Raw genomic sequence first — 22,755 nt, 5'->3', positions numbered from 1 at the left:
TACCCATTCCTGACTAAGTAATAGGCCTGTGTGTTAAAATCACGAGGGTCAGGGGACGCCACACACGTGTCCACGACCACCTTCAGGTTTGGGTCCGAGCTGTGGAGACAAGCCTGGAGGTAGAGGTTTTGGTTGAGGTCGATGTAGTAGGGAGAGCTGCGCACTTGCCGCAGGAACGCCGGGGAATCGTAGAAGGTGATGTTCATGTCGTATCTTCCAAACTGGTACTCGTCCACATCCACAGTGTCCTCAGCAGCGTACATCACCTGCTGCCAGCTCTTCCTCAGCATTTTGCAGCTGACATGCAAGTTGATGTCCTTTTTCCTCTTGATGATGTACCCGGAAGATGCAACCCTGATGGTGTTGGAGTAGTTGATTGTGTCGTTGTTCTCCTGTTCAACGATGCAATTTAAAATGGGGAATTGCGCTTTTGTCACGTTCTATGTAAGTTTTGCTAAGCTTAGAATAGACAACAGAGTGCCCAAAGCAGGGGGTGTACCTGTTGTACGGTCCCACAGCCGCTGTAGGGAATGTTGAACACAACCTCCCGTGCTGTGACAGTCGGTCTGCAGCGGCTGTCGCTCAGGGTGACACTCCGTGCTGAGTAACCCTGAGACTGGAGGTAGCGTCTGCTGACCACCACGTGCATGTAGTCTGGCAAGCACTGAATGGCTGGTAGGAGAGGAAGGTCCGATTTATTTGTGATTTTAGGAATTTGGTAATGATGAGAGGCAGTTCTTTTCTTAATTTAGAAGTCAGGCAGTTCCCGCCCCTACCCACTGTATTTCACGCACATCATTCATTTTCCAGAAATATCTTTAAATTTACACAGGTGTTTATTTTGCAATTAAAAGCAATAATTAGGCTTGTCTGTTGAGAAGCATTGGCCAGGAACTTACTGGTGTTGTGACCTGCTGGAATGGAGGAGTAATGAGCCTGAAACCCTCTGAAGGAATATCTGGAGTCACTGTGGAAGCAAACACTCATCATGTTTGAAGAGGACACGTATGTGGGAAAGGAACCAGCACAGAATCTCCCAAGAAGAGGGGAAGAGTGGACAGGTCCATCATAGACTTCAATGTAGTCATGCTGGCACATCCCGCTTTGCATCCTGGTAGAAAAACATCAGCACCTTGTCAAATCCATTTCAGAAACTCTGATTTCACTGCCTAACATGTGATAAAGTCTTTCAGCATTTGAACTTTTCTCAGCACAAATTTAATTTGGCTTTTATGCAGCTTTGGCAAAAAATGGTGAGTGAAAAATGCAACAGCAATCCAGATTTTGATCTGGTCTTCCAGCTGTGGATGTTATTGGAAGTATCCTTAAAATTGGGAAGGTTGCCTGTTTCAGGTAAGATTTCAGACTTCTCAAGTAAGTTTTGATGTTGATATTTGCCTAGGAAATCAATGTTTTACTTACACAATGTCTCTAAATGTGAGCGTTACACGGAAATTGTTCTGTACTTGAATTTCCCATACACAGTCAGCGTCATTCGGATAATTTCCAGGATAGTTGGGACTCTGGAGCACCCCAGAGGAATCTGAGACTGAGCCACCACAAAAATAAGGTGCTGCAGAAAGAAATGGGAAAGAAATTTACTCACAGGAACCTCTGCAAAAGTGTAGTTGAGCTGTGTCTCATGCACAGCTATTGCAGAGCAGGTCCCCTGCTGACTGCAGGGGATAGTCTATAGGAGCTGAACCAAAACTAATATTTGTTTTTGCTTTAGGTTTGCTTTCATATTGGATTTGGAATTCCCTCAGAGGTGGATTTCCAGCCATGGTGTCAGACTACCCTCTTCAGGCTGGGCTGGTAACACCTGGATGCTTTCTGCCCCTTTTTAGAGTTGAGGTCAATTCTGGGAGGTGTCATGACAGCTGAAATGGAAGTACCCTCCTCAACAGCCTCTCATCAATTACTCTGCTGCTTCTCCTTAATCCTCTAAGGTCTTTGGAAGGTAAAAAAGTTGCAAGTTTTCTAGAAAACTGTAATTTTTTGGTCTCAGACTGAAATAAGCACTTCAGGCTGCTGAGAAAAGTCTTAAGTACAAACATAGCTGAAAAAGCTTTAGTGTTCCTGCCAGCATGAATGACATAATTCCTGTTGAGCACACAGATAGTCCTAAAAGTGTCTTCGTAGGAAGGTGAGCACAAGCTCTGAACATAAATCCTACAAGACATGACCTTTAAAGATGAAAATCCATTTTATATTCTGTTTGAAAAAGGTCACTCACACGTGCAGTGATATTGTCACAGAGACAAAAGACAAATTTAGAGAAATGTGCAGCAGGGAGACAGACGGACCACAAATTAGCAATGTGAGAAGAGCCACAGAAGAGCATTACCTGGTGGAGGTGTTGAGGTGGCCACTGGAGCTGTGGGTGTGAAGGAAGGAGACACATGTGGGAGAATTGCAGTTCATGAGAAAAGTGCTGGGGCCTGGACACGGCCTCGCCTCGAGTGTTAAAACAGGGATCACAGGGAGGCAGGGAAGTGGAAACAGGAGGCCGGGCACAGAGGGGCAGGAGCTCCACAGGAGACCCAGATGCCTCCACTGCAAATTATCTTATTCCCATTTCTTCTGATTATATCCCAAAACCCAGAGTATGTCTAGGTAACAGCTCTGGTACTACCCACGCAGGAATTGAAGGGGTGAAGGCAGAATGATCCCTGAGGATGTTGTCCCTGGTTGCAGTGGGAGACAATTCCTCTGCAAAAAGTGTCCTTGAACCAGCAATGGCTGCAGAGTTGCTGGACTCAAAGCACAGCTGCCCCATTTGCCAGCTCTTCCCCATGCTCTGTTTGCATCCTCGCTTTAGTTGGTGCTGGCCTAACTGCAGAGGCCCAGGGCTGGGAGAGTCCCTGCAGTGCAAGCAGCTCTGGCAAGGGAGATCAGGAGCACAGAGGGTTCCAGGGAGTGAGAGTGGACAGGGTTACCTGGGCTGCTGCTCTGTGCTGTGGTAGCCATTGTCGTTGTGGTGGGCACCAGCGCTGGGCTGGACACCTCGGTTGTGGCGGGAGCTGGTGCTGTGGTGTTTGTTTCCAGAAGGGTGGATGTCTCTGTTAGGGAGGTGATGAGTTCAATGGTCATGGTCATGAAAAGCAGAGCTGGAGGCCAAATGGCAGGAGAGAGGGTGGAGCTCTTTCCTTCCTTTCCCCCATCCTGGCACCAGCCTGACCTGTCCCCAGTCCTGCCCCATCCTCCATAAAGAACAATCCCTCAGTCCAGAGCTTTGCCCCATCAGTGGATGGCAACAGTAGGAATTGTGGAGTGCCAACTCTTCCTTCCTTGAGCAAAAATGAAGTTTCTGTATGGCATTGACTTCAGTCCCAGGCAGCAGAAGACCCCAGCCTTGTCTCTGCCTTGGCCCAACAGAGAACCCTCTCAGAGTGATATGCAAAGGGCTGATGGTCTCTGCTGGCCACCCACCTGCACAGATGACGCTGGCATCCTCCACATGCCTGCAGTTGTGCATGCCCCAGCCGTTGTGCCGGCACATCTGGAGGGAGGGCTCGTCCCCGCGGCACTGCACGTCGTCCAGGAAGATGCGGCCGGAGCCCAGGCCAAAGCGAGCATTTCTTGGGGCGTCCACGGGCTGGCCACAGCCCAGCTGCCGGCACACCACCTGGGCATCCTGCAGGTCCCACTGGTCGTCACACACCGTCCCCCAGGTGCTGCCGTCGTACAGCTCCACGCGGCCCTCGCAGCCGTTCCTGCCGCCCGCCAGCCGCACGCTGCCTCCTGACACACGGCACAAGGAACAACATCAGCTCTCCAACACCTCAGCATCCACAGCCCCCACCACCTCCCCTACTATTTCGGAGATTTTCCCACAGTGACCGTGACCTGGGGTGGTGCAGACCCCGAGGACTTGGAGGGGACAGTGGCTGAAGAAAGACCCTGGGTCTGGAGATGGCACACGCACCCTGTCCAGGGATCTGCTGGGGCCTGCTGGACCTACCTGGGGACAGAGGTGCTCAAGACCCATATCCAGAAAAGCCCTGTGCTACCCTTTCATGTGGCCCATTCACTGAGGGGGACACTCACGCACACTTGGATATGTCAAGGGCACAGGGGAACAGCAGCCTTGTGCCAACAAGGATCAGCCCTGTTGGACTCCCCTCTTCTCTTATTGTGCCAGTCTGAGCTGGATTTAAAAGCTGGCTTAAGTTGGCTGAGCTGGACTTACCTGTTGTAAGAGGCCACTGAGCAGGAGGGGTTGGCTGGGTGGCTGCAACAAAGAACAGGGAGTGAACAAGTGGGTAGAGAATGCAGCAGGATTGTAACAATTGATTGACATGGACATGGACATGAAAATCCAGGCAGTAGGACTAAATAGGGAATTGAGCACAGAGTTCTGTCCAGCCTTTCCCCCATCCAGACATCAGTTTGCTGTGCTCCCAGTCCTGCTCCATCTTTCCCTCTCTACAATCTCTCCATCTGCATTTTGCCACCTCATCACCCAGCCTTGGCTCTGCCAAGAGAAGTCAGCATGTTTGCTTCCAGTAAAGGAACCCAAAACCCTTCTGATGGTCTCTGCTGGCCACCCACCTGCACAGATGACGCTGGCATCCTCCACATGCTCACAGTTGTGCACGCCCCAGCCGTTGTGCCGGCACATCTGGAGGGAGGGCTCGTCCCCGCGGCACTGCACGTCGTCCAGGAAGATGCGGCCGGAGCCCAGGCCAAAGCGAGCATTTCTTGGGGCGTCCACGGGCTGGCCACAGCCCAGCTGCCGGCACACCACCTGGGCATCCTGCAGGTCCCACCGGTCGTCACACACCGTCCCCCAGGTGCTGCCGTCGTACAGCTCCACGCGGCCCTCGCAGCCGTTCCTGCCGCCCGCCAGCCGCACGCTGCCTCCTGACACACGGCACAAGGAACAACATCAGCTCTCCAACACCTCAGCATCCACAGCCTCCACCACCTCCCCAAGTGTTTTGCAGATTTTGACTGTGATCTGGGGTGGTGCAGATCTAAGGGGATCAGGGGAGGGCAGTGACTGAGAAAAGATCACTGGAATACAGATGGCAGATGTGACCTCCTCTGGCCCTCGCTGCTGGTCTCCTTATTGAGCTTCCTGAGGACAGACATGCTCAACATCTTGGGTCATGTGTCCAAAAAGTCCTTTGCTACCCTTGCAGGTGGCCCATTCACTGAGGGGGACACTCATGCACACGGCAGATGTCGTAAGCACAGGGGACCAGCAGCCTTGCACTGATTAGCCCTGTAAGACTCCCTTGTTCTCTTCTTGTGACAGGCTGCGGCCCTGCTTTAAAACTAGGCGGGGCTGGACTTACCTGTTGTGAGTTGAACCTGAGCAGGAGGTGTTGGCTGCACCACTGCAAAGAAGAAGATGGAGTGAACAATAGGGCAGTGAATGTAACAGGCTTGGGGCAAGGTGTGAACATGGATGTGGACATGGTCATGAACATGGATACGAAAAACCAGGCTGGAGGATTGAATGGAGAAGACACTGTGGAGCTCTGTCCCACCTTTCCCTCCACCCAGACACGAGCCTGATGTATCCCCCAGTCCGGCCCTAAGTGTTGGATTCTGCAATCCATTCATCGTCTCAGTGCCAAATTGCTGCTCTGCCCCAGCTGTATTGAGGGAGAACAGCTGGCCACCCACCTGCACAGATGACGCTGGCATCCTCCACGTGCCTGCAGTTGTGCATGCCCCAGCCGTTGTGCCGGCACATCTGGAGGGAGGGCTCGTCCCCGCGGCACTGCACGTCGTCCAGGAAGATGCGGCCGGAGCCCAGGCCAAAGTGTGCAGTGCCCAGCGCAGCCACGGGCCGGCCACAGCCCAGCTGCCGGCACACCACCTGGGCATCCTGCAGGTCCCACTGGTCGTCACACACCGTCCCCCAGGTGCTGCCGTCGTACAGCTCCACGCGGCCCTCGCAGCCGTTCCTGCTGCCCGCCAGCCGCACGCTGCCTCCTGACACACGGCACAAGGAACAAGGACAAGCTCGCACCAACCCCGTGCTCTGCTGTGCCCACATGGGCCACTGCAACAGGGAGCCTGCATGGCTGCTGCAAGGCCAGGCATGGAAGGATGGAATTACCTGTGGAATGTGGACTGGCACTGGTGGGTGATGAAGCTGTGGATGCAAGGAAGAATTTGGTGTCAATGATAAAGCTTTCAAAGAGATTCAGCAGATGTCATGCAGATGAGAGTACCCATTTTCTAGGATCCCCTGTCCTGTGATGCCTACAACACCCTGCAGAGCTCTTTCACTCATCTGAAATGATCATCCTGACTTTGCTGTTTCACACGTAACCCCTATTCACGCAGAGATCTCGCCTGAATTTCAAAATATTTAAGACAGCAGCTTTCTTTCCCCCAGGCACATTCCCAATACACCAGAGCATGTCTAGGAAATAGTTTTGGTACTACCCAAGCAGGACCTAAGGCAGTTAAGGCAGAATGAATTTGTTGCTCCCAGTTGCAGTGGGAGACAATTCCTCTGCAAAAAGTGTCCTTGAACCAGCAATGGCTGCAGAGTTGCTGGACTCAAAGCCCAGCTGCCCCATTTGCCAGCTCTTCCCCATGCTCTGTTTGCATCCTCGCTTTAGTTGGTGCTGGCCTAACTGCAGAGGCCCAGGGCTGGGAGAGTCCCTGCAGTGCAAGCAGCTCTGGCAAGGGAGATCAGGAGCACAGAGGGTTCCAGGGAGTGAGAGTGGACAGGGTTACCTGGGCTGCTGCTCTGTGCTGTGGTAGCCATTGTCATTGTGGTGGTCACCAGCGCTGGGCTGGACACCTCGGTTGTGGCGGGAGCTGGTGCTGTGGTGTTTGTTTCCAGAAGGGTGGATGTCTCTGTTAGGGAGGTGATGAGTTCAATGGTCATGGCCATGCAAAGCAGAGCTGGAGGCCAAATGGCAGGAGAGAGGGTGGAGCTCTTTCCTTCCTTTCCTCCATCCTGGCACCAGCCTGACCTGTCCCCAGTCCTGCCCCATCCCCCATAAAGAACAATCCCTCAGTCCAGAGCTTTGCCCCATCAGTGGATGGCAACAGTAGGAATTGTGGAGTGCCAACTCTTCCTTCCATGAGAAAAAATGAAGTTTCTGTATGGCATTGATTTTAGTCCCAGGCAGCAGGAGACCCCAGCCTTGTCTCTGCCCTGGCCCAACACAGAACCCTCTCAGAGTGATATGCAAAGGGCTCGTGTTCTCTGCTGGCCACCCACCTGCACAGATGACGCTGGCATCCTCCACGTGCTCACAGTTGTGCATGCCCCAGCCGTTGTGCCGGCACATCTGGAGGGAGGGCTCGTCCCCGCGGCACTGCACGTCGTCCAGGAAGATGCGGCCGGAGCCCAGGCCAAAGCGAGCGTTTCTTGGGGCGTCCACGGGCTGGCCACAGCCCAGCTGCCGGCACACCACCTGGGCATCCTGCAGGTCCCACTGGTCGTCACACACCGTCCCCCAGGTGCTGCCGTCGTACAGCTCCACGCGGCCCTCGCAGCCGTTCCTGCCGCCCGCCAGCCGCACGCTGCCTCCTGACACACGGCACAAGGAACAACATCAGCTCTCCAACACCTCAGCATCCACAGCCCCCACCACCTCCCCAAGTGTTTTGCAGATTTTGTCACTGAAACTTAGATTTGAGATGGTGCAATCCTAAGGAGACCAAGGAAGGGGAGTGAGAGAACAAATAGCCCTGGTGCGTGGAAGGCTGATGCATAATGTGCAAGGATCTGCCTGGGAATTTGATGAGAACAGCCTGGGGACCCTGGGAGCTGCTCGGGGCAGGGGGGTATTTTCCAGAAAGCCATTTTTGCACACTATGATCATGGGACATGGCATGAGGGGTCACACTCATACACCTTTCTAATGTTTGAGACTAGGGGCAGTGAGAGGGTATCCACAAGGGACTGGCCACCTCTGCCTGATGGTTGCAAAGCAGCAGCCGTGACCTGGCATCAGGACAGACACCTGTGTCTTGGGCTGGCCTGGGAAGTGCATGGGCCTGAGGGATTGGATAACCATCTGCTTGGAACTTGCTGCCCCACAGCCAGGAGCCACGGAGGGTGTGGCAGAGCGGGGCTTGGACTGGGCAGCACGGCAGCTGCCATTCTGCTGAGGCTCAGATCGTCCCTGGCAGAAGCCCTCAAACGACAAGACCCTTTGCTGTGGGCAGAATGGACCAGCAACATTGCAGTGAGCAGGCCTGTTCTGTTCTCCTCTTGTGCCAGGGTGGGGTAATTTTAAAACTGGAAATATGCAGGGTGGGAAGGAATTACCTGTTGTGTGTGGCCATTGAGCAGGAGGGGTTGGATCGGCAGCTGCAAGGAAAAAGAGGGAGTGAATGAAATAATACTAAAGGCAGCAAACTTGTAGCAGTGGATGGAGTTGGACATGGACATGCTTATGGAAATGTTAGACTCAAGGAATAAAGGGAGGAAAGGTCATGGAAGTCCTGCCAATGACCGACACAGACACCAGCCTGAAATGTGCCCAGTACAGCCCATGCCATGATCCCACAAACGTCTTTGCACCCCCATGGAGCACCTACACCTGTGAGATTGGAGAGCCTGTTCTGCCCTCTCTGTGCAAAAGTGGGGATTTTGCATGACACGTATTTCAGCACCAGGCAGAAACCAACCCCAGGATTTCCTCTCTGTCCCAGCTCTGCATGGCTGCTTCCCATGGAGAACACCAGAACCACCCCGTGTGAGCTTCTGGAGAGCTGATGATCTCTGCTGGCCACCCACCTGCACAGATGACGCTGGCATCCTCCACGTGCCCACAGTTGTGCATGCCCCAGCCGTTGTGCTGGCACATCTGGAGGGAGGGCTCGTCCCCGCGGCACTGCACGTCGTCCAGGAAGATGCGGCCGGAGCCCAGGCCAAAGCGAGCATTTCTTGGGGCATCCACGGGCTGGCCACAGCCCAGCTGCCGGCACACCACCTGGGCATCCTGCAGGTCCCACTGGTCGTCACACACCGTCCCCCAGGTGCTGCCGTCGTACAGCTCCACGCGGCCCTCGCAGCCGTTCCTGCCGCCCGCCAGCCGCACGCTGCCTCCTGACACACGGCACAAGGACAGGCTACCACACACTCTGCACCCATAGCCACCAACTTCCCAACTGCTTTGCAGATATTGCCACAGTGACCATGAGCTGGACTAGGGCAGACCCAAAAGGGTTCGGGGGTGGATTGTAACAGGGGATACACTCCAGGCATGCAGACAAGAGTCTAGCTCTGTCCAGGGACCTGTTGGTGTCCTGCTGGAGTTGCCTGCCTGCAGAAGTCATTGAGGCACTTCCAGAAAAAGCCTTTGCTACCCTTGGGAGTGAACCAACCCTGATGTGGACCATTTGAGCACTGTGGAGTTGTCATGGGCCAAGGCCATCAGCAGCCTTGCACTGAGCAGCATCAGCATTGCTTTACTCCCCTCTTCTCATCTTGTGTCAGGCTGGACCTCACTAAAATTTGGGCAAAAGCTGCGTGAGCAGGACCTACCTGTTGTGAGTGGCCATGGAGTAGGAGTGGTTGGATTGGCAGCTGCAAAGAAGAAGAAGAAGAGGAAAGAGTGAAGAAAAGCGTAGTGAGGCTTGTGGCAGTGTATGGACTTGGACGTGGACATGGTCATGAACATGGACATGAAAATTCAGGACTAAAGTGGGAAGAGAGCTTGAGTCCTGCCTTTCCCCCCGACTCTGATACTAGCCAGACCTGTCCCCAGTCCTGCCCCGTCCTCCCCAAAGAACAATTCCACCCTTCTGCTCTTTGCCCACTCATTTAGCCGCAAAAGCAGGAAGTGTGGAAAATGCAGTGTGCCCTCTCAGTGTCAAAATGTGTCATTTGCATCTCAGAGGATTCAGCCCCATGTGGCAGAAGACCCGAGCATTACCTCAGCTGTGCCCTGTCCAGGGAGCTCAGCTCAGCTGTTCCCAGAGGACAGACCCAGAACCCTCTCAGAGTGATATGGAAAGGGCTCGTGTTCTCTGCTGGCCACCCACCTGCACAGATGACGCTGGCATCCTCCACATGCTCACAGTTGTGCACGCCCCAGCCGTTGTGCCGGCACATCTGGAGGGAGGGCTCGTCCCCGCGGCACTGCACGTCGTCCAGGAAGATGCGGCCGGAGCCCAGGCCAAAGCGAGCGTTTTGTGGGGCATCCACGGGCTGGCCACAGCCCAGCTGCCGGCACACCACCTGGGCATCCTGCAGGTCCCACTGGTCGTCACACACCGTCCCCCAGGTGCTGCCGTCGTACAGCTCCACGCGGCCCTCGCAGCCGTTCCTGCCGCCCGCCAGCCGCACGCTGCCTCCTGACACACGGCACAAGGAACAACATCAGCTCTCCAACACCTCAGCATCCACAGCCCCCACCTCCCCATGTGTTTTACAGATTTTACCACAGAAACTTTGATCTGAGGTGGTGCAATCCTAAGGAGACCAAGGAAGGGGAGTGAGAGAACAAATAGCCCCGGTGCGTGGAAGGCTGATGCATAATGTGCAAGGATCTGCCTGGGAATTTGATGAGAACAGCCTGGGGACCCTGGGAGCTGCTCGGGGCAGGGGGCATTTTCCAGAAAGCCATTTTTGCACACTGTGATCAATGGGACATGGCATGAGGGGTCACACTCATACACCTTGCAGATGTTTGAGACTAGGGGCACTGAGAGGGTATCCACAAGGGACTGGCCACCTCTGCTTGATGGTTGCAAAGCAGCAGCCGTGACCTGGCATCAGGACAGACACCTGTGTCTTGGGCTGGCCTGGGAAGTGCCTGGGCCTGAGGGAAGGGATTGCCCCCATCTGCTTGGAACTTGCTGCCTCACAGCCAGGAGCCACGGAGGGTGTGGCTGAGGGGGGCTTAGACTGGGCAGCACGGCAGCTGCCATTCTGCTGAGGTTCAGATCGTCCCTGGCAGAAGCCCTCCAATGACAAGACCCTTTGCTGTGGGCAGAATGGACCAGCAACATTGCAGTGAGCAGGCCTGGTCTGTTGTCCTCTTGTGCCAGGGTGGGGCTCACTGTAAAACTGGAAATATGCAGGGTGGGAAGGAATTACCTGTTGTGTGTGGCCATTGAGCAGGAGGGGTCGGATCAGCAGCTGCAAGGAAAAAGAGGGAGTGAATGAAATAATACTAAAGGCAGCAAACTTGTAGCAGTGGATGCACTTGTGGTGAGGTGCATTTTCATATATTGTTATGAAAATGGTTTGTTCTTATGTTCCCACATGTTCCCCTGAAGCTGGTTTGTCCCTAGGTTATACCCTCCCCTATGCTGCCCATCATTGTATGCCCAACCCCTTAATTCTGAACCTTCCCTGCCTGTCACCACAACCCTGACCCTTGCTCCCCATCCATCATTGTAAACCCTGCCCCTTGTTCTGGATCCTTCCCTGTCCATCCCTGAATCCTCGAGGCCCTATTGGTCTGTGTGGCCTGCCCACTCCACCCCCTTATCCTTATTGGTCCCTGAAAAGTAATCCACTCCCTTTACTCCTCCCTTCTGCATTCCCATTGGCTGTTTGTTTGTACCCTCCCACCGGATTTTTTACTGTGCTTAATCCCGTGCACAGCAGTGGTCGGGGCTCTTTGTTCCCTGACCCCTTCAGTGAATAAATCCTTCCCAGGAACCCAAACCAAGAGCCTCTTCCTCGTCCTTTGCTTCCCCCTTCCTTCAAGAACTGAGGGTGCTGTAGAGCATCAGATCTAAAGTTTATCTTCTGTGTCTTCAGGCAGGAGCTGCTGCCCACTCCCAGCGTGGTGCCTTGGAACTAAAACTAGCCAGGACTACGACACCATGTCAGACTTGGGCATGGGCATGGACAGAGGCATGGACATGGACAGGGGCACAGACATGAACATGGAAATGATAGGCTCAAGGAATAGAGGGAGGAAAGGTCATGGAAGTCCTGTCATTGACCTATACAGGCACCAGCCTGACATGTCCCCAGTACAGCCTGTGCCATGATCCCACAGACCTTTTCTTTGCACCCACATGGAGCACCTACACCTGTGAGATTAGAGAGCCTGTTCTGCCCTCTCTGTGCAAAAGTGGGGATTTTGCATGACACGTATTTCAGCACCAGGTAGAAACCAACCCCAGGATTTCCTCTCAGTCCTGGCTCTGCATGGCTGCTTCCCATGGAGAACACCAGAACCACCCCGTGTGAGCTGCTGGAGAGCTGATGGTCTCTGCTGCCCACCCACCTGCACAGATGACGCTGGCATCCTCCACGTGCCTGCAGTTGTGCACGCCCCAGCCGTTGTGCCGGCACATCTGGAGGGAGGGCTCGTCCCCGCGGCACTGCACGTCGTCCAGGAAGATGCGGCCGGAGCCCAGGCCAAAGTGTGCAGTGCCCAGCGCAGCCACGGGCCGGCCACAGCCCAGCTGCCGGCACACCACCTGGGCATCCTGCAGGTCCCACTGGTCGTCACACACCGTCCCCCAGGTGCTGCCGTCGTACAGCTCCACGCGGCCCTCGCAGCCGTTCCTGCCGCCCGCCAGCCGCACGCTGCCTCCTGACACACGGCACAAGGCACAAGGACAAGCTCGCACCAACCCCGTGCTCTGCTGTGCCCACATGGGCCACTGCAACAGGGAGCCTGCATGGCTGCTGCAAGGCCAGGCATGGGAGGATGGAATTACCTGTGGAATGTGGACTGGCACTGCTGGGTGATGAAGCTGTGGATGCAAGGAAGAATTTGGTGTCAATGATAAAGCTTCCAAAGAGATTCAGCAGATGTCATGCAGATGAGAGTACCCATTTTCTGGGATCCCCTATCCTGTGATGCCTACAACACCCTGCAGAGCTCTTTCACTCATCTGAAATGATCATCCTGACTTTGCTGTTTCACACGTAACCCCTATTCACACAGATATCTCGCCTGAATTTCAAAATATTTAAGACAGCAGCTTTCTTTCCCCCAGGCACATTCCCAATACACCAGAGCATGTCTAGGAAATAGTTCTGGTACTACCCAAGCAGGACCTAAGGCAGTTAAAGCAGAATGAATTTGTTGCTCCCAGTTGCAGTGGGAGACAATTCCTCTGCAAAAAGTGTCCTTGAACCAGCAATGGCTGCAGAGTTGCTGGACTCAAAGCCCAGCTGCCCCATTTGCCAGCTCTTCCCCATGCTCTGTTTGCATCCTCGCTTTAGTTGGTGCTGGCCTAACTGCAGAGGCCCAGGGCTGGGAGAGTCCCTGCAGTGCAAGCAGCTCTGGCAAGGGAGATCAGGAGCACAGAGGGTTCCAGGGAGTGAGAGTGGACAGGGTTACCTGGGCTGCTGCTCTGTGCTGTGGTAGCCATTGTCGTTGTGGTGGGCACCAGCGCTGGGCTGGACACCTCGGTTGTGGCGGGAGCTGGTGCTGTGGTGTTTGTTTCCAGAAGGGTGGATGTCTCTGTTAGGGAGGTGATGAGTTCAATGGTCATGGCCATGCAAAGCAGAGCTGGAGGCCAAATGGCAGGAGAGAGGGTGGAGCTCTTTCCTTCCTTTCCTCCATCCTGGCACCAGCCTGACCTGTCCCCAGTCCTGTCCCATCCTCCATAAAGAACAATCCCTCAGTCCAGAGCTTTGCCCCATCAGTGGATGGCAACAGTAGGAATTGTGGAGTGCCAACTCTTCCTTCCATGAGAAAAAATGACATTTCTGTATGGCGTTGATTTTAGTCCCAGGCAGCAGGAGACCCCAGCCTTGTCTCTGCCCTGGCCCACCACAGAACCCTCTCAGAGTGATATGCAAAGGGCTCATGTTCTCTCCTGGCCACCCACCTGCACAGATGACGCTGGCATCCTCCACGTGCTCACAGTTGTGCATGCCCCAGCCGTTGTGCTGGCACATCTGGAGGGAGGGCTCGTCCCCGCGGCACTGCACGTCGTCCAGGAAGATGCGGCCGGAGCCCAGGCCAAAGCGAGCGTTTTGTGGGGCATCCACGGGCTGGCCACAGCCCAGCTGCCGGCACACCACCTGGGCATCCTGCAGGTCCCACTGGTCGTCACACACCGTCCCCCAGGTGCTGCCGTCGTACAGCTCCACGCGGCCCTCGCAGCCGTTCCTGCCGCCCGCCAGCCGCACGCTGCCTCCTGACACACGGCACAAGGAACAACATCAGCTCTCCAACACCTCAGCATCCACAGCCCCCACCTCCCCATGTGTTTTACAGATTTTGCCACAGAAACTTAGATTTGAGGTGCTGCAATCCTAAGGAGACCAAGGAAGGGGAGTGAGAGAACAAATAGCCCTGGTGCGTGGAAGGCTGATGCATAATGTGCAAGGATCTGCCTGGGAATTTGATGAGAACAGCCTGGGGACCCTGGGAGCTGCTCGGGGCAGGGGGCATTTTCCAGAAAGCCATTTTTGCACACTGTGATCATGGGACATGGCATGAGGGGTCACACTCATACACCTTGCAGATGTTTGAGACTAGGGACACTGAGAGGGTATCCACAAGGGACTGGCCACCTCTGCTTGATGGTTGCAAAGCAGCAGCTGTGACCTGGCATCAGGACAGACACCTGTGTCTTGGGCTGGCCTGGGAAGTGCATGGGCCTGAGGGAAGGGATTGCCCCCATCTGCTTGGAACTTGCTGCCCCACAGCCAGGAGCCACGGAGGGTGTGGCAGAGCGGGGCTTGGACTGGGCAGCACGGCAGCTGCCATTCTGCTGAGGCTCAGATCGTCCCTGGCAGAAGCCCTCAAACGACAAGACCCTTTGCTGTGGGCAGAAAGGACCAGCAACATTGCAGTGAGCAGGCTTGTTCTGTTCTCCTCTTGTGCCAGGGTGGGGTAATTTTAAAACTGGAAATATGCAGGGTGGGAAGGAATTACCTGTTGTGTGTAGCCATTGAGCAGGAGGGGTTGGATCGGCAGCTGCAAGGAAAAAGAGGGAGTGAATGAAATAATACTAAAGGCAGCAAACTTGTAGCAGTGGATGGAGTTGGACATGGACATGCTTATGGAAATGTTAGACTCAAGGAATAAAGGGAGGAAAGGTCATGGAAGTCCTGCTAGTGATCGACACAGACACCAGCCTGAAATGTGCCCAGTACAGCCAATGCCATGATCCCACAAACGTCTTTGCACCCCCATGGAACACCTACACCTGTGAGATTGGAGAGCCTGTTCTGCCCTCTCTGTGCAAAAGTGGGGATTTTGCATGACACGTATGTCAGCACCAGGCAGAAACCAACCCCAGGATTTCCTCTCTGTCCCAGCTCTGCATGGCTGCTTCCCATGGAGAACACCAGAACCACCCCGTGTGAGCTGCTGGAGAGCTGATGGTCTCTGCTGGCCACCCACCTGCACAGATGACGCTGGCATCCTCCACGTGCCCACAGTTGTGCACGCCCCAGCCGTTGTGCTGGCACATCTGGAGGGAGGGCTCGTCCCCGCGGCACTGCACGTCATCCAGGAAGATGCGGCCGGAGCCCAGGCCAAAGCGAGCATTTCTTGGGGCGTCCACGGGCTGGCCACAGCCCAGCTGCCGGCACACCACCTGGGCATCCTGCAGGTCCCACTGGTCATCACACACCGTCCCCCAGGTGCTGCCGTCGTACAGCTCCACGCGGCCCTCGCAGCCGTTCCTGCCGCCTGCCAGCCGCACGCTGCCTCCTGACACACGGCACAAGGACAGGCTACCACACACTCTGCACCCATAGCCACCAACTTCCCAACTGCTTTGCAGATATTGCCACAGTGACCATGAGCTGGACTAGGGCAGACCCAAAAGGGATCGGGGGAGGCTTGTAACTTGGCATATATTCCAGGCATGCAGAGAAGAGTCTAGCTCTGTCCAGGGACCTGTTGGTGTCCTGTTGGAGCTGCTTGGGCGCAGAAGTCATTGAGGCACTTCCAGAAAAAGCCTTTGCTACCCTTGGGAGTGAACCAACCCTGATGTGGACCATTTGAGCACTGTGGAGTTGTCATGGTCCAAGGCCATCAGCAGCCTTGCACTGAGCAGCATCAGCGCTGCTTTACTCCCCTCTTCTCATCTTGTGTCAGGCTGGGCCTCACTAAAATTTGGGCAAAAGCTGCGTGAGCAGGACCTACCTGTTGTGAGTGGCCATGGAGTAGGAGTGGTTGGATTGGCAGCTGCAAAAAAGAAGAAGAGGAAAGAGTGAAGAAAAGCGAAGGGAGGCTCGTGGCAGTGTATGGACTTGGATGTGGACATGGTCATGAACATGGACATGAAAATTCAGGACTAAAGTGGGAAGAGAGCTTGAGTCCTGCCTTTCCCCCCGACTCTGATACTAGCCAGACCTGTCCCCAGTCCTGCCCCGTCCTCCCCAAAGAACAATTCCACCCTTCTGCTCTTTGCCCACTCATTTAGCCGCAAAAGCAGGAAGTGTGGAAAACCCAGTGTGCCCTCTCAGTGTCAAAATGTGTCATTTGCATCTCAGAGGATTCAGCCCCAGGTGGCAGAAGACCCGAGCATTACCTCAGCTGTGCCCTGTCCAGGGAGCTCAGCTCAGCTGTTCCCAGAGGACAGACCCAGAACCCTCTCAGAGTGATATGCAAAGGTCTTGTGTTCTCTGCTGGCCACCCACCTGCACAGATGACACTGGCATCCTCCACGTGCTCACAGTTGTGTTCGCCCCAGCCGTTGTGCCGGCACATCTGGAGGGAGGGCTCGTCCCCGCGGCACTGCACGTCGTCCAGGAAGATGCGGCCGGAGCCCAGGCCAAAGCGAGCGTTTTGTGGGGCATCCACGGGCCGGCCACAGCCCAGCTGCCGGCACACCACCTGGGCATCCTGCAGGTCCCACTGGTCGTCACACACCGTCCCCCAGGTGCTGCCGTCGTACAGCTCCACGCGGCCCTCGCAGCCGTTCCTGCCGCCCGCCAGCCGCACGCTGCCTCCTGACACACGGCACAAGGAACAACATCAGCTCTCCAACACCTCAGCATCCACAGCCCCCACCACCTCCCCAAGTGTTTTACAGATTTTACCACAGAAACTTTGATTTGAGGTGGTGCAATCCTAAGGAGACCAAGGAAGGGGAGTGAGAGAACAAATATCCCGGGTTCATAGCCGGCTGATGCATAATGTGCAAGGATCTGCCTGGGAATTTGATGAGAACAGCCTGGGGACCCTGGGAGCTGCTCGGGGCAGGGGGGTATTTTCCAGAAAGCCATTTTTGCACACTATGATCATGGGACATGGCATGAGGGGTCACACTCATACACCTTGCAGATGTTTGAGACTAGGGGCACTGAGAGGGTATCCACAAGGGACTGGCCACCTCTGCTTGATGGTTGCAAAGCAGCAGCCGTGACCTGGCATCAGGACAGACACCTGTGTCTTGGGCTGGCCTGGGAAGCGCACGGGCTTGAGGGAAGGGATTGCCCCCATCTGCTTGGTACTTGCTGCCCCACAGCCAGGAGCCACGGAGGGTGTGGCAGAGCGGGGCTTGGACTGGGCAGCACGGCAGCTGCCATTCTGCTGAGGTTCAGATCCTCCATGGCAGAAGCCCTCAAACGACAAGACCCTTTGCTGTGGGCAGAATGGACCAGCAACATTGCAGTGAGCAGGCCTGGTCTGTTGTCCTCTTGTGCCAGGGTGGGGCTCACTGTAAAACTGGAAATATGCAGGGTGGGAAGGAATTACCTGTTGTGTGTGGCCATTGAGCAGGAGGGGTTGGATCGGCAGCTGCAAGGAAAAAGAGGGAGTGAATGAAAGAATACTAAAGGCAGCAAACTTGTGGCAGAGGATGCACTTGTGGTGTGGTGCATTTTTATATTTTGTTTTGAAAATGGTTTGTTCTTATGTTCCCCCATGTTCCCCTGAAGCTGGTTTGTCCCTAGGTTATATCCTCCCCTATGCTGCCCATCATTGTGTGCCCAACCCCTTAATTCTGAACCTTCCCTGCCTGTCACCACAACCCTGACCCTTGCTCCCCATCCATCATTGTAAACCCTGCCCCTTGTTCTGGATCCTTCCCTGTCCATCCCTGCATCCTCGAGGCCCTATTGGTCTGTGTGGCCTGCCTGCTCCACCCCCCTATCCTTATTGGTCCCTGAAAAGTAATCCACTCCCTTTACTCCTCCCTTCTGCATTCCCATTGGCTGTTTGTTTGTACCCTCCCACTGGATTTTTACTGTGCTTAATCCCGTGCACAGCAGTGGTCGGGGCTCTTTGTTCCCTGACCCCTTCAGTGAATAAATCCTTCCCAGGAACCCAAACCAAGAGCCTCTTCCTCGTCCTTTGCTTCCCCCTTCCTTCAAGAACTGAGGGTGCCGTAGAGCATCAGATCTAAAGTTCAGCTTCTGTGTCTTCAGGCAGGAGCTGCTGCCCACTCCCAGCGTGGTGCCTTGGAACTAAAACTAGCGAGGACTATGACACCATGTCAGACTTGGGCATGGACATGGACAGGGGCATGGGCATGAACATGGAAATGATAGGCTCAAGGAATAGAGGGAGGAAAGGTCATGGAAGTCCTGTCATTGACCTATACAGGCACCAGCCTGACATGTCCCCAGTACAGCCTGTGCCATGATCCCACAGACCTTTTCTTTGCACCCACATGGAGCACCTACACCTGTGAGATTAGAGAGCCTCTTCTACCCTCTCTGTGCAAAAGTGGGGATTTTGCATGACACGTATTTCAGCACCAGGCAGAAACCAACCCCAGGATTTCCTCTCAGTACTGGCTCTGCATGGCTGCTTCCCATGGAGAACACCAGAACCACCCCGTGTGAGCTGCTGGAGAGCTGATGGTCTCTGCTGCCCACCCACCTGCACAGATGACGCTGGCATCCTCCACGTGCCTGCAGTTGTGCACGCCCCAGCCGTTGTGCTGGCACATCTGGAGGGAGGGCTCGTCCCCGCGGCACTGCACGTCGTCCAGGAAGATGCGGCCAGAGCCCAGGCCAAAGTGTGCAGTGTCCAGCGCAGCCACGGGCCGGCCACAGCCCAGCTGCCGGCACACCACCTGGGCATCCTGCAGGTCCCACTGGTCGTCACACACCGTCCCCCAGGTGCTGCCGTCGTACAGCTCCACGCGGCCCTCGCAGCCGTTCCTGCCGCCCGCCAGCCGCACGCTGCCTCCTGACACACGGCACAAGGCACAAGGACAAGCTCGCACCAACCCCGTGCTCTGCTGTGCCCACATGGGCCACTGCAACAGGGAGCCTGCATGGCTGCTGCAAGGCCAGGCATGGGGGGATGGAATTACCTGTGGAATGTGGACTGGCACTGGTGGGTGATGAAGCTGTGGATGCAAGGAAGAATTTGGTTTCAATGACAAAACTTCCAAAGAGATTCAGCAGATGTCATGCAGATGAGAGTACCCATTTTCTAGGATCCCCTATCCTGTGATTCCTATAGCAACCTTCAGAGCTCTTTCACTCATTTGAAATGACCATCCTGACTTTTCTCTTTCACACGCTGATCAGGGAATGAGTGTGGGCAGGGTTATTTAGTGTGCTCCCTTCCTCCCTTGCAATCCATGCTGTAGTGGTCATCTCTTCTGACATTGTTGTTTCTGCTGAGGTTGTCTCTGTTGAGGTGCCTGTCTTTGGCATGAGGGTTTTTTCCTTGATCTTTTGCAGTGTCATGGACATCTCTGCTAGGGAGGTGGTTCTTACAATGGCCACTGCATTTGGTATGACAAGCAAGGCTGGATTGTCAATGCTGGTAGAGGCAGTGAAGCTCTGTCCAGTCATTTCTCATAGAGACACCAGCCCAAAGTGCCCTGAGTCCCTTCCCAGCCTCCCAGCTCTGTGATCCCTCTTCTCTTTGCCACCTCTCAGAGACCCTATTCCTGCAGGCCAGGAGAGCCTGTTGTGCTCTGTGCAAACAGGGCTTTTGCTTGGCACACACTCAGCTCACCAGGCAATGGAAAACACTAAGGTTCCTGTTTTACTCCACATTTACCAAGAGAGGTCAGCATGGCTGCTTCCAAGGGAGGGCACCAAAATTCTCCAGTGGGAAGTGCCCCAGGGGTTACTCAGTTAAAAGTTGAGGAGCACTAAGAAGACCAGTGAGCAAGAGATGACAGGGTTACCTGGTGTGCTCCCCTCTCCTCCCACAGTTGTTTCCTCTGAGGTGGTCATCAATGATGAGGTTATCATCTTTGTGGATGTGGACATCTCTGCTGAGGTGGACACCTCTGGTGTGGCACTGGATGACGCGGCGGTGGAAGGATATATTGGGCTGGATGTTCCTGCTAAGGAGCTCATTACTGCAATGACAATGGACATGGGAATGGACATGAAAAGCAGAGCTGGACAATTAATGGGGAAGAGAGCATGGAATTTTGTCCTGTCAGTTTGGGAGTTCTCCCTGCAGTGCAGTCAGGTGTGGGAAGGAGGTCCAAGGGCACTAGAGAGAACAATGAGTGATAGTGGGCAGGGTTACCTGTTTTGCTCTCCTCTGCTGTGGTGTCTGATCCCACTGTGGTGGTCGTATCAGGCAGTGGTAGGGCAGTGGATGACATTGTCTCCTCTGGTGAAGTGGACATCTCTCCTGGGGAGGTCATTAGCCTTGTGTTGGTTGTAACCTCTAAGGTTGTCATTGGCACTGTGGTGGCCATCTCCAGTCGGAAGGGTGTCTCTTCTCTGGGGGTTGATGGCACCATGGTGGCTGTCTGCAGTGGGGGTGTCACCTCCCCTGTGTTGGTTGTTAATTCAGCTGTTGACATCTCCCTCAGGAATGCCTTCTCCTCCGGGAGGACTGTTGATTCTGACACTGATGACTCTCTCAGAGATGTGGATTGTGTGAATGTTGTCCCTTCTATGGAGGTTGTCTCCAGTGCTGAGGCTGTTGTATCTGTTGGTGTTAGATCAGACTCTTCTGTGAAAAAAGGAGAAAAACACCCCACACGTGAGCACCATGCAATGGGTACATCTGTGTGATGGCAACAAGCCCAGTTCCTCTAGGATGAAGTGAAATCAAGAGCAATTACTCTGATGGCATAGTCTATCTTGTGTGGGGTCAACGGAGAGAATGAAAGTGGGTAACAACCAATGTAAAATTTCTCTTGGACACGGTATTTCCAGATGGTAAGCGGGGTGTGGCATCTGCTCCCAGCCCCAGGACATCATAGCCCAGGCACAGCCCAAGACTCTACAGCTCCTGGCATGGAGAGAGGAGCTTTGGGGCTGCTGGCAGAAGCAGGGCTTGAACTTGTCATCATCATGAATGCCCTTCTGCACAGGATCAGGACATCCCCAGGAACAGCCTGGGTCTTGGGATGGTGCTTGGTGCAAGGGCAGGAGTGGACCAGGCTGAATAATCTGTTGAGTACATCCAGCCTGTAGAAGGCCCTGGAACTATGAATGCAAGCAAGAAATAAGTGGCATTTAAAAAGCTCTGAACTCATCACACATAGATTAATAGAGGTATTGTAGCAATTTTCACTGTTTTCTTCTAAGTGAAAAACACTGGTGTAGTTAGCACTTCCTTCTAGCATGGATTCAGCTCTCCAGGCTCTTGCTCTCTAAGGAAAGGTGGAAAACTGCAATATAGATATAAAACATCTGAACAATATGTTGTCATCAGCCATGTCTTGGTTCATGATGATCTGTTGTTAACACATGAGAAAATAAGATACAAATAAACCACATTCTCCTAAAAATAATGGAAAAGTAAAATGAACACAGCAAGGTGAAAGAGTACTCAAAATGGACGGATATTTGCAGAGGAAAGAGGCATTAATGGGCCTAAACAAAGGAAGACTTGAAAAACATGGAAACAATCCAATGTGAATTGTGAGCTATGACAATCTGATCTGTGATTGTGAAATTATTATTGCCCATAATGAATCCATTGAGAGTTCACCTAACCCCATTCTTCCATGATAAACTTCACCTATCAAACACAGCTTTGCCTCTAATTTTGAATTGTTTCCTTATTGCCACCACTAGGTGATTAGATGTAATCATTTTCTGTGTATCTGCAATGTATATCTGATCCTTGGGGTTTTTAATTGCTTTCCATGGGTGAGCAAGTGCAGTTTGACTGTAGGGAGAAAAACATGAGTCCATGCTGGTTCTGCAGGGTTAGCAGAGTGAAAGAACAGGGAAGAAAATGTGGGAGTACCTGAACAGACAACAGAAGCATCTTCATAGTGATCACAGTTGTGGATCCTCCATCCCGTGTGATTGCAGCGCAGCAAGGACACCTCATCTCCGCTGCACCTCACATTGTCCAGCATGATGGGACCTGAGCCTTGCCCAAAGTAGGCACTTCCTAGAGCTGCAAGGGCCTTGCCACATCCCAGCTGCCTGCACACAACCTGGGCATCTGCGAGGTCCCAGAAGTCATCACAAACTGTCCCCGACTGTCCTCTGTAATAGATCTCAACACGACCTTCACATGGGTGCCTTCCGTCCACCAGCTGGACATACGGAGCTTTGGGAGAGAGGGCATGAGCACAAAACAGTCAGCAAAATAAGCTGGAAGGGACTGGAAGGAGTGACTGTTCTGCTTTCTTCCCCTCTTGTTCCTAGAAGTTGTTGGCCAGCCCAGTATTAAGTGCCTGTGAGGACAGAGGTGATTTGTACCTTTTTTATTCCTCTCTTCCAGTTCTCAAAATCACGTATATTTTATGCAAGATCCCTACAGTAAAGTTAGGCAGCAGACTAAGCAAAAATGATTTAAGCAAGAAAATAAATTTTCGAGACAAGTTTAAGGACTTAGAGTCCACACATCACCAAATCCTATAGCTTATAAGAGTGACTTTAGTGGAAGAATTCCACCAAATGTTCTACAGAATGGACGATGGTCTCAACAGGATTATAAAGATTTCAATATTTCAGTGGCATTCTTACATACCAGCAAAATGTTA

The 22,755-nt window shown here is 53.9% G+C and overlaps 1 protein-coding gene across 1 annotated transcript in view; it reads right to left on the bottom strand.

Annotated features, from left to right (window-relative positions):
* The window catches only part of DMBT1 (deleted in malignant brain tumors 1), a 50,671-nt gene that overhangs the window by 2,188 nt on the left and 25,728 nt on the right, over positions 1-22,755 (bottom strand). Inside the window, exons 6-38 of the mRNA XM_058842060.1 lie at positions 22,008-22,337; positions 20,325-20,759; positions 19,972-20,148; positions 19,141-19,176; positions 18,702-19,013; positions 17,574-17,615; positions 16,514-16,825; positions 16,017-16,058; positions 15,267-15,578; positions 14,796-14,837; positions 13,741-14,052; positions 13,248-13,370; positions 12,619-12,654; positions 12,180-12,491; positions 11,033-11,074; positions 9,976-10,287; positions 9,476-9,517; positions 8,726-9,037; positions 8,255-8,296; positions 7,199-7,510; positions 6,706-6,828; positions 6,077-6,112; positions 5,638-5,949; positions 5,304-5,345; positions 4,555-4,866; positions 4,193-4,234; positions 3,433-3,744; positions 2,940-3,062; positions 2,348-2,377; positions 1,423-1,573; positions 900-1,111; positions 500-672; positions 4-392 (exon numbers count right to left, since the gene is read on the bottom strand). Coding sequence (XP_058698043.1) covers positions 4-392; positions 500-672; positions 900-1,111; positions 1,423-1,573; positions 2,348-2,377; positions 2,940-3,062; positions 3,433-3,744; positions 4,193-4,234; positions 4,555-4,866; positions 5,304-5,345; positions 5,638-5,949; positions 6,077-6,112; positions 6,706-6,828; positions 7,199-7,510; positions 8,255-8,296; positions 8,726-9,037; positions 9,476-9,517; positions 9,976-10,287; positions 11,033-11,074; positions 12,180-12,491; positions 12,619-12,654; positions 13,248-13,370; positions 13,741-14,052; positions 14,796-14,837; positions 15,267-15,578; positions 16,017-16,058; positions 16,514-16,825; positions 17,574-17,615; positions 18,702-19,013; positions 19,141-19,176; positions 19,972-20,148; positions 20,325-20,759; positions 22,008-22,337 — 6,142 coding nt within the window. The remainder of the gene's footprint in view (positions 1-3; positions 393-499; positions 673-899; positions 1,112-1,422; positions 1,574-2,347; positions 2,378-2,939; positions 3,063-3,432; positions 3,745-4,192; positions 4,235-4,554; positions 4,867-5,303; positions 5,346-5,637; positions 5,950-6,076; positions 6,113-6,705; positions 6,829-7,198; positions 7,511-8,254; positions 8,297-8,725; positions 9,038-9,475; positions 9,518-9,975; positions 10,288-11,032; positions 11,075-12,179; positions 12,492-12,618; positions 12,655-13,247; positions 13,371-13,740; positions 14,053-14,795; positions 14,838-15,266; positions 15,579-16,016; positions 16,059-16,513; positions 16,826-17,573; positions 17,616-18,701; positions 19,014-19,140; positions 19,177-19,971; positions 20,149-20,324; positions 20,760-22,007; positions 22,338-22,755) is intronic.

This window comes from Poecile atricapillus, chromosome 6, assembly GCF_030490865.1.
Source record: "Poecile atricapillus isolate bPoeAtr1 chromosome 6, bPoeAtr1.hap1, whole genome shotgun sequence".
In the NCBI taxonomy this organism is placed as follows: domain Eukaryota; kingdom Metazoa; phylum Chordata; class Aves; order Passeriformes; family Paridae; genus Poecile; species Poecile atricapillus.
Note: the sequence above shows the minus strand (reverse complement) of the source record. Positions and strands in the feature narration are given on the sequence as shown.